Source organism: Aquila chrysaetos, chromosome 10 (genome assembly GCF_900496995.4).
Source record: "Aquila chrysaetos chrysaetos chromosome 10, bAquChr1.4, whole genome shotgun sequence".
NCBI lineage: Eukaryota > Metazoa > Chordata > Aves > Accipitriformes > Accipitridae > Aquila > Aquila chrysaetos.
Window position 1 is genome coordinate 34,812,952 of NC_044013.1, and position 15,095 is coordinate 34,828,046.

General features: G+C 51.4%; 1 protein-coding gene across 1 annotated transcript in view; it reads left to right on the top strand.

Moving 5' to 3' along the window:
• The window catches only part of ATP2A3 (ATPase sarcoplasmic/endoplasmic reticulum Ca2+ transporting 3), a 60,264-nt gene extending 45,685 nt beyond the window's left edge, over positions 1–14,579 (top strand). Inside the window, 7 exon segments of the mRNA XM_030028309.2 lie at positions 410–612; positions 726–811; positions 1,421–1,554; positions 1,992–2,109; positions 2,760–2,877; positions 4,884–4,956; positions 9,261–14,579. Of these exon segments, the coding sequence (XP_029884169.1) occupies positions 410–612; positions 726–811; positions 1,421–1,554; positions 1,992–2,109; positions 2,760–2,877; positions 4,884–4,956; positions 9,261–9,336 (808 nt within the window). The 3' untranslated portion in view covers positions 9,337–14,579.
• The last annotated feature ends 516 nt before the right edge of the window (positions 14,580–15,095 follow it).

A 15,095-nucleotide genomic window follows, 5' to 3' on the forward strand; every position in this document is an offset into this window, starting at 1 on the left:
CAGCTCTCCCTATCCCTGTCCCTGACCATCCCTCCCAGTAAATCAGCACCATCCTCAGCAATGTGGGCACAGCCTCGAGATCACTTGAGCATCCTTTGCCCTCTCGTTTCAGCAGGGGTGTTTGTGCTGGGAACGGGAACCCGCATGGCCATGGGGACGTCGATGGTTGGGTTTCAACTGCAAAGCAAATTTTAATAGCACCAGGAACAAATTTTCGTTGCAAAATTCAGTCCTGGACTTCAGATTCCTGACTCAGGGACTGCGGGTTCATCTGCAGGACTTTGGATGAATATTCAGTTTGGGGTGTTTGGATCCAGGGTTCCTGCTCACTCCCCTTGCACGACACAGACACTTTCTCTGGCTGCCCCAGACCTCATCTAATTTGGCATCTCTGTTTTTTTCCCTACAGCATCTTCCTGACGGCCATCCTGGGCTTGCCCGAGGCCCTCATCCCTGTGCAGCTGCTGTGGGTCAACCTGGTGACGGACGGGCTGCCGGCCACCGCCCTCGGCTTCAACCCCCCCGATTTGGACATCATGGACAAGCCCCCCCGCAGCCCCAAGGAGCCCCTCATCAGCGGGTGGCTCTTCTTCCGCTACTTGGCCATCGGGGGTGAGCCCCCGCGGGCGCCGGTGGGCAGAGGATGAGGACGGGCATGGGGTGCCATGGGGTAGGGTGCCCCTTGCTGGGTGCTGGGGGTAAAGGTGTCTCTCTCTCGGCTGCAGTGTACGTTGGCCTGGCCACGGTGGGTGCAGCGACCTGGTGGTTCTTGTACGACGCCGAGGGACCGCAGGTCTCCTTCCATCAGCTGGTGAGTTGGGAGGGGAACGGGCCGATGAGTTGAGCAGGTGGGTGAGGGCGTGGATTCAGGCGTTGGGGTCTTTCCTCTGCCTTTCTTCTGTGGTTGTTGTAGCGTTCCCAAATTCCTGGTGGAGAAGACAATAATTTAAAATAAAAGCAAATTCTCTCCCTCAGGCTCATGTTTCCAGCCTTGCTTCTGCCAGCGACCAGCATGATGGGGAAAACTTGATTCAAAGAAGCTGAAAGTAGCTCCTGTACCTTGAAGGGGATCAATTGTTACATTACTGTAGGTCTGAACAAGGTGGTGGGAGAGCGGGTGCCATCGCATCCCAATGTCACGTGCAATGGAAGATGTATTTTTGATGGAGATGCCTGTGTGCTCAAACACCTGATTAACTGCACGTGAAAATCCCTAAGCCACTATCCAGCCATAACGCCAAAGCCCCACCACAGCAGAAGCTGGGTCACTTTAGACAGTTTTATCAGTTGATCTGAACTGTGGGATATTTAAGAGCACCCCTTATAATCAAGGTTCACCATGTGCCCCCCAACCAGTCGTCCTGCCTTTCCTACACTGCTACTCTGCCGTGTATTTACCAGCGGTTTCCTGTGCCGACAGAGGAACTTCATGAGGTGCACTGAGGACAACCCCATCTTCGAAGGAATCGACTGTGAGATCTTCGAGTCCCGATACCCAACCACCATGGCTCTGTCCGTGCTCGTGACAATTGAAATGTGCAATGCTCTGAACAGGTAGGGTGGCCGCAGGATTGCTCTGTACGCTCTACGCATGACTGATTTTGGGTAGGGTCTCTTTGAGCATCTGTTGGTGGGCTGAGGGCTTTGCTTAGACTCGGCAGAGCCATTTGGAGTGTTCTCGCAGGGGACCACTGGGCTCACTGTAAATAAACTGCTCCAAGCCAGTGTGCTGCTGTCGATAGCTTTGAAAGAAGGACTGGATCTGCATCCATTAGCAGTTTGGCCCTGTTAACGACCGGTCCTAATCCACGCATGGGTGGTTGCGTGGAGATGGGTGTCCAGATCCAAATCGTGGCAAACCCTGAAGCTGAACAGTCTGGAAGAGAGGGGCTATAGCGTAACAGCCTTGGAGAGGAGTGGGAACCCCCAGCTTAGGCAGGCACAGGGAGCAGGAGGTTACTGGGGCTAACGCTGTCCCCTCGCTTTCACAGTGTCTCTGAGAACCAGTCGCTGCTGCGGATGCCACCATGGCTCAACATCTGGCTGCTGGGGGCCATCGTCATGTCCATGGCTCTGCACTTCCTCATCCTCTATGTCAAGCCCATGCCTGTGAGTGCCCCGTGCCACCTCTGCCTGCAGCCCAGGGGCTGCTTCTGTGGGCGAGGACATCCCTGGAGCAGTCTTTGGGTCTGGAAGCTTTTGGGATGGTCGTCCCCAGCATATGCCCTCAGGACCAGGTCCTATGACTCGAACCAATATGGGGACCGGGAGACGCCCTGCCCCAATGAGCCTTTATTTAAGTCAGAAGCTCTCCTTATAGGCAACGCAAAGGGGTAATGGATGTCTCGGCTCCTTTTGGAGGCATCGCCTCCCTTTGCAGTCTAAGGCTGGTGATGCCTCTGTTGATGCCTAAGCGTGCTTAAGATGAAGCGGGTCACTGTGCCCAGGAGGTTACGTTGTCCTTTGTCCCCTGCTAAGCGCCTGTGAGCACATACAGTCCTAGATTGTGCCTCACTTTCCTCATCTGCAGGAGAGATGAAGGACATAATTTTTGACTGATCTTGGCCAAGAGCCACCTTGGGATCATGACAGACCTTGAAGAAATCCTGTTCTTTGGGCTGTCTGGATCCTCCCTCCTTGTACGTGGGATGACCCTTTCTCAGCCTGTGCCATACAACAACCTGACCCTTAAAACAAACAAAAAAACCCCCATCCCGCCTCCTTCCCTATTGACATGTCCAATCCTTTCCACCTCGCAGCTCATCTTCCAGGTAACCCCCCTGAGCTGGCCGCAGTGGGTGGTTGTGATGAAAATCTCCCTGCCCGTTATCCTGCTGGACGAAGGACTCAAGTACCTTTCCCGCAACCACCTGGACGGTGAGCATGGTCTGCACCACACTCAGTTATGTTTGCTCCATGGTGCTTTGCTTGGGGTTCATGGTGGCTTCATGGACACCTCGCTCACCTCCTCCGCTCGTGTGGTGTCTGCATCTGCATGTTCATCCACCTTTGCTGTGAAAAAGGGACTTTTCCTCCTACCCCCTTCCTTCCCGGGTGCCATGCCAGGCAGAGCAGTTGGTACTTCCATCTGCTTGAAATACTCCCGTAGGAGCTGGAGCACTAGATAAATCTGCCACGTGTGTTTATCCAGCTCGTCTTGAACCTCTGGGAACTGGATCTCTTCTCTTATAAAGCAAAACAAATCAAACACTGATTTCTAACAGGAATCCATCCTTTTTTCCCCTCAATCTTCCACCCCTCTATGTCCATCCTTATCTTGTGTTTGTTACCTCTATATTGAGATCAAATGAGAGCTGAACACCTTATAAACTGGTTTTAATGGGGTTGCCCTTGGCCAGCACCTCTCAGGATCCGGCGCATGGTATGCATGGAGGAGAAGCAGCTCCTGTGACACTGGGGCAGCGGTTCCCATGTGCTCCTGGGCTCTGTGCTGTAAATCACAGCATGTGTTTAGGCAGCCCTCCAAAGAGATGATATCATCTTTTCTTTCATTTCTTGCAAAAGATGTTGCTGTGGGTGATATCTCAGCGCTGAGTTAAACCTGCAGGTTTTCCCGGCAGTGGCTACGGGGCCACGGCTGCTGAGCAGTGCTGTGCCTGCCATGGGGCTGGCCCCTCTCCAGGAAAACAGATTTTATTCATTTTTAGGGTGTGCTTGCCCTGACAGTGATAGCAGGGAGAAGAAGGGCAGGAGAGACACCGTCCTTGCCCAGGGAAGGTGTAGCAGCTCGGTGGGGGAGCAGATGAACAACCTGAGTGTGGGGACTGGATGTCCTTCCACAGCATCACTTTGCTCAAACCATTTTTCAGCCCTTAGGCAACCAGCGTCCTAGCAAACCCCTCCTTTTATCTTCACCCTTTAAAAATGACCCAGGAAAACTGCAAAACCATTCTTGCCTTTCAGGGCTGAAGGCAGGTCCATCCAGCCCTGGCAGGGAGCGATCTGGGGCATCACGGCAGCTCTGTTTGGTTTCTCATGGAGCAGAACCATGCAAAAAGCTGAAAATATGGGAAGGGAAATTATTGCAGGCAGGAAACGATCACAAACTGGCTGCCCTCCCCATCAACTGGTTCTGGCGCACTGGGGGTGCTCACGTCAGCTTTCCTTTCTGCAGCGATCTGATGCATAACCACAGCGATTGCTCAGAGAAGCCTCTGCTGAGAAATGGGGGTGCAGGGGCTCCTATTTTTACACACCAGATAGAAATTGTTTCTAGCTTATTTTTATTTAGTTGTTGCATCTCTCAACAGACTGATAGGTGCTTTGTGTCACCCAGGTCTCTTTTGTCATACGATTACAAGCCTGTAGCAACAATTTTATGGCATGGTACTGGGCTGGGGCGTAGGAGAGCTGGTTAATTCCTGACTGTTGCATCCCATGCATGCCCTCGGTCTTCACTTCATCATCTGTGATCTGGGGATGAGTCTGTCTTTCTCCCACACTTTGCATTTCTCTATAAAAACAGCGCTGGTGGAGGAAGGGCTTTTCTTTGGCTCTGCCAGCGCAGCTCTGAGCACAGCAGGGTTTCTGGCAGGTGTAGGATCCTTTCGAGTCCCATCATACCAGCTCAGCGTGTTTCCTCCTTCCATGCCATGCTTCCAGCATGCCGGGTCCTCTGAGCTGCCCTCATCCCCACGGTCACGATGCTGCTGATACCCACGGGTCACTCTCTGTCTCATCCAGCAAGGGTTTCCCATGCAGCTATTCAATCACAGCTACGGGGTAAAATCACGCTTACGTCATCACACTTTAAAGAAATAATTGAAGTCCTGCATATTCCCGATTCCTCTGGGCTTTGAAAAGCAAACAAAAAAACCCTCAAAAAGCCACTTTTAAATGTGGTATTGTGATTTTTTTACCAGGCATTCTCAGGACGTTAAGACACACGTGGAGCGGGGAGCACCAGTTGAAAACCTGCAGGACTCCAGAGCAAGGGTTGGCTTTCTTACATGTCTCATCCCTGAATGCCGTATCCCCATGCTTCCTCCACGTCTTGCTCATGTGTGGTGGGAACCTGCTTGGAATGTGTCTGGGTGAACGTGGCTTGGAAAATGAGCCGATAACGGAGCCCAGGGATCCTGTACCCAGACAGGATCTCCTTTCCCACACTGGCCTCTGTGTTTTGCTTCAAAATAAGGTCTAAAAAGCCCGTGAAGCATGCGTTTGCGTGGCAGTTTTGGCCAGGGGCCAGGCTCCCGCTTGGTCTCTGCAAGGCAATGCTTGGGGCTGGTCTCCAGCGTGGGACCTTCTGAGGGATGGCCGAGGGTGTTCAGTTGAGGGATGCAAATGTATAGCTGCGAGTTCTGCTGATTCAGGTTTTGCATGGGAAAGTTTCTCCTTTGATCAGATTTAGATAAGTTGTGTTTCCATTACGCTGGATTTTCCTTGTCCTTGAAGTGGCAGAAAGCTGAGACTCTTCAGTTTTCACCGTGGTCTCAGTGCTTTACGTTCCTCTCCCCACCACCCCGGTCTCTTCCAGCCTCTCATCTTGCATGGTTTGCATGTATTGCTGCTTTCATCCATCTCTGGCCCCTCTGAGGTTTCTGCTGTCTCAGGTTTGGGAGGCAATGTGAGTGTGAGACAGCAAGCGAAAGTTTTCGGCTGAGCTAGGTTGGCTTGGTGCGACCTGCAGATGTTCTGGGCAGGAACATAGAGATGTTCTCCAGGGCCCTCTCAGGGGTCCAACACACAGATACAGGCTGACAGGCTCACAGGGGCTGACCACCCTCAAGGACCACTTGCCCTAGTATTTTTAATATTTGCTATGTTCTATGCATTTAAGTGTATTGCTCTTTCTGAGCCCTGTGGCACACAGGAGGAAGGTTTCCAGGCATCTGTGCCAAGACCTTGCAGAAGTCTCTTTTCTGAGTGATTCTCGAAAGGTACCAAATCCAGACAGCTCACTGAGACAACCCTGGTGCTTGTGTCCCTCCGTGCGCCGTCAGCCCACTGCCGTGGCCACCCTGCTCCCCTCCTGCCTTCCTGCACCATCCCTGGGCCTCCTCATCTTCACCATCTCAAAGCAAACCCGTAGCAGGTATCGATGTTGCCACCGCGGTGTTTTCAGCACCTGAAGCAGCAGGCCCTGCCGGAGTGCTTGGGCTTCACCATTTCTCACCTGTGCCATGGTAAAAGCAGGGTCAAGTCAAGAAGCGGGTGCTTTCTGCAACACAGCTGCGCAGCTGCCCTGACAGCGGCAGCGTCACTGAAAAGCAGAAGTTTTGATGCACAAGAATTGTCTTGGCGTGTTTTGTGGCAGATTAGCATTTATGCAGCTGTTTGTCCTTATGCCTGGTGAGGACGGCAGTCCCCAGGTGATTCTGCAGGAGCTGCGAGGTGGTGGCCGCACCGCTGGGTACCTGTCCCCACCGGGTAGCTGTCCCCTCCCTGGCGGGCAGCACGGTGTCCCGTAGCTTCCTGCCGCTGATGTGCAGGCGAGATTGCACCCTTGGGTGAGCGTCTCCACCGCCGAGGGAGATCTGGCTGCTTATCTGCAAAGTCGGTATCGGCTTTATGCTTTAACATCCTCCCAGCAGAGAGCAGCTGGCAGAGGTGGCTGTGCGGTGACAAGTGCGTCACGCTCCCTGCCAGGGCTCCGCATCCCTCCGAGACAGCCCAAAATCTGCAGGGACCAAAATCTCTGTGTCCCATCACAAAAAGCCTCCAGCACGTAGTGAAAAGGAGCTGCTTGCCCTCATCTCCCCTGTGCATCTGCACCTGGGGATGAGGGCAGCCCCTCGAAACACCCCCTGGGAACACAGGGGCTGCCACAGCCACCCGCTTTCCCTGTGGAGAAGGCAGGCATCCCTCATCCCGGCGCGGCAGAGAGCCGGGAGCGAGCACCCGCAGCCCTGGCCTGCCCTTGTAGGGTAAACTCTGCGTGGAGCTACCTTGGCTGGGCACTGGCGCCGGGGGAGGAATGCGTCCCTATGGGCCAAGTCGTTTGCTTAAGCTGCGGGATGCTCTGAAGGAGAGTGGTGCCGCACCTTTCAGTGCTGGAATCTCTCCAGATGAGATTTTACAGCTCTGCTGCCTTGCTTTTTATTTTTATTTTTCTTTTTATTTCCCCCTCTCTCCTGTTTTTTTTGTGTGCGTGCCTGTGTCATGCTTTAGAAATGGAAGAGCAGAGGGAAGCTCTCGGTGCTGCAGTCCTGGTATTGCAAAGGGATGGGAGGAGGATTTCCATTTCGGTTTTCTCCTGGGGTCTGGGGTCTTGGTTGAAGCTCGGGGTGCCCTGCTGCAATGCGGGAGATGTGCAATTTTCACAGCTACAAGGGCTGCAGCGTTTCCCTTGGTGGAGGGAGTGATCCGGGCTGGCGGCTGCAGCCAGCATCCCTCCAGCATCACCTTTTACGGGAACCCGTTAAGAGGAAAGTCAAAAGCAATAAGGAAAAACCTCCCAAAAAGCCTTGGCGGTCCTGGCGGGGAGCAGATTTTGTAGGAGATGAGCTCGCGTTGATCGGTTGCAGGGTTGCAAGAGTTCAAGGGCTGTGACACCTCTGGGAAATTTGGTGTGAGGCAGGATCGAGATGGATTGCGATCGCCCCATCATTCCTGCAAACAGGTCCCCGCATCCCCCCTGCTCCTGCCACCAGCGTGCGGAGAGGAGAGCCAGACACCGGCGTGTAGGGACCTGCACCCTATTAAAGCTAAGTGGGTGCCAGACTCTTGGCCGCAGTTCTCATGGAAACACCTCTCTCTGTGCTGGGGGGGTTACTTAGAGGCCTGAGGCTAACATTTTGAAGAGCATCCACCGTGGTTAAATGCTTGCTGTCAGTGCCGCAGCCGTGTCCTTTCCCCGTCTCTGTACGGCGTGGCCACCCCCGTTTGCACAACCACGCAGTGAAGTATTTAGGGGAAGCGACGTGACTGGCAAATAACCACCGGTGTGTCATGTGGTGGGGACTGTTCAGCTGCCAGAGCTGCTGAGGAGACACCCCTGCAACACGGAGGAGATGAATTTTGATTATTGCCGTGAGACTTCATACAGCGCGGTCGCCAGCATCCCTGCTTTGCTGTGAAGCCGGCGGTGTGGAGGTCATCCAAAGGGGTGCTGGCATCGCAGCAATCAGTTTTATCTCAGGACACGAGGGCTGGGCTCTCCAGCCAGCACTGGAAAGAAATTTTGGCAGAAGTTGTGAAAAAGTTTTTTTTCCCTCTCTCTCCCCTGTTATTTATTAATTCCCCTGGAAGCTTGTCGTCACTAGGGTTGGCAGCAGGCGCAGAGCCTTGCTGGTAACCCCAGGCAGGACCCCTATTTATCACGAGCACAGTAACAGCGGTCCTCTGCGAGATGTGTTTGGTGATGTGTGCAGCGATGAAAGCCAGAGAAATACGGTCGAAAGATTCACGATAAGTGATTTTTCTAGCTCTTCTTAGAAAGTGCTGCCTTGTGGGTGTTTTTTCTTAAGAAAAAACCCTGTTCTGGGCAGACTGAGCTGATAGCAGGGTCTCTCCCAGCCCTGGGCTGAAGAGTAGCTGCTGCCTCAGGGGGCTGGGGACACTGCTGTCGACTGCTTAAAAATTGGGGGTCTACTTGGTGTGAATCAAGCTCTGGCAGGGATTTCAAGGCTGCTCACACCGAGTTCAAGCTAAACACTGTAGCTTTCCCTCGGGTCATGTGTTGCCTGTTACCTTTCATGTCCAACTCCATCCATCAGTAGGGTGGGAGGAGGGAGGAGGGCAGCCCTGGGCTGGGACAGCGACTGCAATGGGTAGACTGGTCCTTGCTATTTGTTCCAGAGGTATATATGGACATAAATATACATATATATATGTATAATGTGTGTACGTGGTGTCAGCCCATGGAGCAGCATCCATCTATCTGGCTGTGACGGGGACAGGGCTGTGGGGTGGGTGGTGGGATGCTGTGAGCTTCCTCCTCTCTGCGCCGCTGCCTTTCCCTGGGTGCTGCCTGATGCTCTCGTTAGGAGTGATAATGAGGGATCCCGGCCTGCTCGCCTTCCCGCTGTTCCTGCCTGCATGGCTCCGACTCATCCATTTTCCTACCTCCTGCAGGCTGAGCGTGCCAAGCCCTTCCTCGCCCGGGGACCAGCATCCTCCTCCTCGTGCAGTCTGAGCTGCCGCGGCTGCAGTTGGGCCAGCTCTGTGCAGATGGGATCCCAGGTCCCTTCTGGGATCAACCCAGGAGCAACCTCTCTTGATAACAAAAACAGGGAGCTGGTTTGCTTTTGAACTCTAACCAGTACTTTTTCTTCTCTTTTTTTCCTTCGTTTCAGGAGAAGAGGACAAGAAATGAATGACACGAAGGAAACACTCCTAACTAAAGGATCCCTAACTTGTAACTCGGACTGAAGTCTTGCATGCGTGACCATCGCTAGAAGCCAGCAGGACATGCATGTGTCCGACTATCAGACAAATGCGGGTGAATCGTCGAAAAGAAAAATACTGATTTTGTTTTGTTTCGTAGCTTTCTTTTTCCTGTACATAAGAGTGCAATTACTGGACAGCTGGCATAGGGTTTGGGGACAGAGCTGTGTGAACCTGGGCTGTCGTAACGCGGTTCCTCGGGGATTTGTTCCTGCAAAATTTGAGACCCTCTTTCCAATTTTCACCCTGACCGGGTGAGCTCAGGCAAGGCATCCTTCATGGGAGATCAAGGCGGGGAGTCGGGATTTTAGGCAATACACTGAGCGCGGGTGGGAGGCCGCATCCCCCAGCGAGGTGGGATGCGTGAGGGCAGCTCACGGGGCCGGGAAGGACTTGGTGGTGGGTGAGGGCAGGGGAGGGAGGCGAGGGGCCATGGTTTGGGGTGGCCGACCCTCAGTGACATCCGCAGTGCCAGTGGGTGCATCGCTGCGGGTGCTGCGCTCTGCTCCGGTTGCCGCAGCACCTGCAGGCTGCAGCAGCTGAAAATTGCTTCGCGGCGTGACCGCTGGTGGAGTGGATCTCGCGGATGTGTGTTTCTATGCCGAGGTTGGGTGCATATGGTGGAAGGTGAAGTTCTCCCTATTTATCACACCGTCCTGTTTGTTCCCCGTGTTGTGGAAAGCCCCGCACCTTCTCGGGCTCATCTGACACCAAAGCATGACATAGTCTTGTCTGTTCTCCTCCGTCCGGCGTCTCGTTAGATCCCATCTGCGCTATTTAAGCCATAGCCCTCTTCCTCGCAGGGGCAACCATCTAAAGCAGAGCATAGGGATGACCAACTTTGCATTCCTCATGTCTACTGCTCCGTCCTGGTCACACTTTCTTTCCTCAGTTGATTTTTAACTATTTCCCTAGCAGGAGTAGAGCTTAGGTCCTTAGGAGCATGTCCATGAGTTCGTGTCCTCTGCTTTGGAGGACATTGCTGTCTTGCACAGGGCATCCTTGACACCAGTGGTCTGCCTTTGAGACGGGAATGAATGTATGCTTGTACATAATGTAGTCCTTCTCCACGAGCGGTGTTTGTCGTGGCATCCCTTTTCATAAGGCACCAACTTTATTTTATCCTCTTGGGATTTTTCTGCAGCAGGAGTGACACAGGCTGCAGTGAGAGTTTGTGGATCAGGAGTGGATTTTGGGATCCAGTAAATCGATCTTTCTCCATCACGCTGCGTCAGCTGAGAAGCTGATAGCAGATGATTTCTTCTCCAGCTCTCCAAATCCTCCCTCCTGTTTCCCTCACGTTCCCCTATGATCCATCCTGATGATATTTAGTTAGCCAGACCCTATATATTTCCTTTCTCTTGAATTCCAGCAACAGCACTAGAGCCAGGGGTTTGGATAGCATTTTGCTCCTTTGCTGTTGGGTTTTTTTCTTTTACTTTTTGCCTCTTAAAAGCTTCCAATGCTTTTCTGTTTCTCTTTCACCTGGGCAAGAGCTACTCTTCCTCTGTACAGTAGGTGCCAAATATCATCCCTCCTTTCTTTTCTCCATCACCAGCATTGAAGATGAGCAGAGCCCCCAGACCAGTGGGAATGTACAGAATTGTTATACTACTGAGCTGATTTAATTGTACAGAAAACCTTGCATGAAATGTTGTTACTGTATTTAATATATAATGTATTCAAGGAATTTTAATATGGAGCTCTTTAAAAAGATCTTTATAGATACTCTGTGGTTAGAACATTGTTGCTGATTTTTTTTTAAATATTATTATACTTTGTCTTGAAGAAGTTTTATTTTTCAAATGTGTTACGTCTAATTGATTTAATTGGTGATCCCATGGGGCAACCAATTCCTCTTTAAAGATTTTCACCATGGATGATACTCACCCTGGCGCAGAGGACCAGGGCATGACCCAGGTACTGCTTAAGCCTTCAAAATAAGGCTTCAGTAAGACTAACACTGTAGACGTGTGATTTGCCCTTCCCCAAAAGGGTGGATTGCACCCTGTTTAGTACAGATCATCTCAGCTCTCTGTGCAGGAAAAGAACCAGCGGGAATTTAATCCAGTATCAGCTCAGTGACTTCAGAGGAGATGGCTTCTGTGTTTCCCTGAGGCTGAAAACCAGTTTGGGAGAGGCTGGACAAGATGCAGAGCATCCCAGGCCCGTTCGAAGGGTCCAGCGGGACTTTCAGCTGCCCAATGGCATCTCCTTGGGATGTGGTGGCCTTGGTCCACTGTGCTTGTGGGGACCTGCTTGATCCATCCACTCCGTATTGCACCACCTGAGTTACACTGGTTTCCCTGGGCTTAAGGTCTGGTGTAGGATTATTAATTTTACCCACATATGTAGGTGTGTGGAGGAGTTTCTTGTGTAAAGGTCCCACTAATGAGTACTGAATAATGGATGGGAGTCTCTAAAGTAAGGAGACTTAAAAGGAAAAAAAAATAAGTAAGAGCTCTGTTTCGGAGCAGAGATGAAATCATGAAATTTTAACTTGCTATTAAATTCCTGCTGGTAATTTTTGCTTAGTCTCACCTGACAGCAGAGAGGTGGGGGCGGTTGTAGCAGACATCCTTCTGAACCCACTAACAGAACAGCGATTTGAAGAGATGCTGAGTTTGTTATCTTATTGTTGATAGAGATGCCAAGTTGCTGTTATTTTATCATTGGTGGACGTGCCATGCTGCTGCAAGCCCGGGCAATGTCAGTCTGTTTGTGCAATCGTTGGGTTGCAATTTTGAGTTACCAAAACCCAAGCCGTCATGGGCAAGAAACCACAGCTGTGTCCCAGCCAAAGACTTGTTCTTTCCAGCAGCAGCAAATTGCATTTACCTTTATACTGTAAGCCGCTAGATCTACCTAGAACATAGTGCAGGAAACCTGCACTAAGGCTACCTGGAGCAGGCATCCCCCTTGCTAGGAGGGACCATTTTGACACATCCCCGTTTCCCCTTGTGAACGGTTGACCATGTCTCTCTCTTTCACCCCATCCTTTAATTACTTGGAATACAGGTTGCGCTCCATGCTTTTTGATTGCAGAGGCTTATAGTTCAAATATTTTAACAAAGTAGAAAAATATCAGTAGATCTAATTATTTTTCCTTTATGCTTCGGTGAAGGGTCAGGATAAATCACGGGGTAGTTATGTATTGCATGTATGCCACCAGCAGCGTGCTGCGCGCTTTTACAGGCTGGAGCACGTTCTTGTGCAAACTTGGAGATCCCAGAGCTGAGACCACCGCTTTGGAATCGGGTCTTATGTCTTACCGAGGCATCCGACTGTGTGCAATACAAGGGAGATGGACACTGAGTGGCTGTTTTGCCCAATAGCTTATTAAAAAAAAACAGCTTAGGGGCAAAGCCTCCAGGATCCTTGCTTTTTTGACAACAGAGTTTAGGAATTATTTCCTTTTTAGTTTTATTTTGATGGTGCTGCCTGGCATATTCAAAGTTTTTAAATAAAATTTAGGTCTTTCCAGCAAGACCTTTAGCATCTGCTGGGACAGATCCTCTGCCTGCGCGGAAGCAGCGATGCGAGATGCACGGCGGAGGACGTGCCGGGATGGCAGCATGCGGTTGTCCGTGAGCACTTTATAATAATCCTTTCTCAGGGGCCAGGCACCGTGCTGGGTTACAGCCAAGGCGGGAGGCGAGGGTCCCACATCCCTGGAGCAAGCAGGGGGGGTCAGCTTTGGGCAGCAGCTGTGGAAAGTCTTTTGTGCTGTTTTGGGATGTCGTGTCATTGTGGCCAGTTGCAGGATGAGCTTTTCCCCCGTGGTGTCTGATCCTGTCTGGAGCCATGTTGGAAAAGGAAAAAGAGTTGCTCTTCAGAGCAAAGAAGTACTGCATCCTATGTTTTATTTCTGTCATGTGGCCACCGTACGGCTCAGGGTCTGCGTGAGGTTTTTGATTTGTGTGTTTGAGACTTTGGCATTGTGAAGATGTCGTACGTGTGTTTCTGATGCTCTGCTCAGCCAAGGCTGGATGGTACCACCAGGTGCTGGAGAAGTCAGGATTAGGAGGGACAGGCTTTACTGGAGGGGCTGAGGGACTTCATTCCTGTAAGAGCATCAAACCTGGGATTGAACTGGTGTCTCTGCTCATGGTGTGGATGGCAGAAGTAGCCAGAGGAGCAATAGGAAAACTCGGCAGCAATTTTTGGTCCCTCTTTGTATGTCAGGTCGATGGTGCTGCTTCCAAGTCAGGGTACTGCTCTGCCAAAACTCATCAAATAATTGCCGTGCAGGAGCTCAGGCTAACGATGTCCCGGTTGGCGGGAGGCGTTCATGAGGTTCGGTGACCTTGGCATCACCACTCCTGAAACTCAAACACACAGGAGTCCCCAGTACCAACTTCTAAGACTTACTGTGATTTTTGGTCCATACCTGGCATGGCCATCACCTTGTATAAATGATGCCAGAGATGCAGTTGTCCCAGTTCAGTCCCACCTGGGCTTTTTTTCCCCCACTTCTGCAGTGGCAATTTCTGGCAAGGCTTGTCCCTGGCGGGGAGACAGCCCGGGGGGTCAGGTTTTTGGGACAAAGGAGAAGGGCTTCACCTCATGCAGAGCTTGCGTCGCACAGGTTGGGTTAGGCTTTGCAGGGCTGCAGTGAGGAAGGGGACACACAGGGTGAATTGTGCTCTCTGGACCTGTCCCCTTGGTGCCATTCAGCTTTCGGTATGAGTGGGGCATTAAAGGAGCCTAAATCTGTGTGCACCTGGAGCGATGGGGACGTGGGTACCACCGGCTGGTGTCTGAGCTGGGTTGATCGGGCGCTTGGGACCAAGAGGAGGGAGACTGCTGAGCTGCCAGCGGGTGCCTTCAGTGGCTTCAATCCGGGAATATGCTGATTTTTTTTTATATGAGATGCCTGAACAGCCAAATCTAGAAATCTCTGAGTTTGTGCTTTCTAGCGAAAGGTAAATCATTGTATCTTGGGGGTGGGGGGGGGGGGGGGAGGGGGGGGCGGGAGGGTGTTATCTGAGGGGTGGGTAGAATTGAAAGAAACAAGGTTTCCTATTTTATTATATGAGAGATATTTTTCCACTAAATTTCTGCTTCCTAAATCGTGTCCTTTGTCCGACTGTAAATAGCCAGGTGTGCCGTGAAGACGTGGGAAGGCTCCTTGTGGTCACATCCATACAATCCACTCTGTTCACACAATATTGGGCTGATCTGTTTTATACTTATGAAATTACAGAAATAAACGCAATTTTACTGGATGACTCTGGGTTTTTTTGTTGGATATTTTTTGTTGTTTTATTAATTTATTTTTTTTTGCTTTTCTTACCCCGTTTTTGGCTGATTTGGGGGACATTTGGGAGCCCATGGAGCTGTACAGAGTGCCTGAGGGCATTCTTCAGCCGTAAAAGGAGCTGTGCTCACCAGATCAGGATTTCTTGTGGGTTTTCAGAGCAGCCAAACTAGAAATGGAGCTGAGCTTGTCTCTGGCATGGGACGACAAAGGCGAAATGAAAGGAGTGGCATGATATGACTGTTGGGAATTTTTTAAAGTACCAGCTAATTCGCTCTTGGGGCACAAGAATACAAATAACAGTGCTAATTTTGACTGTATCCAGAATAGTCCTCACCTTATCTCCCCCAGCTGAGAGAGGAGGTTTAAATAAGCCCTGCAATGACCTCCACAAGAAGTAATTATTAAATAAGTAATAATTAAATAACTTGGCCTCCTCTGGCAGGTGGCACAGGGCCTCAGGGCCATGCGTTTCCATCTCCGC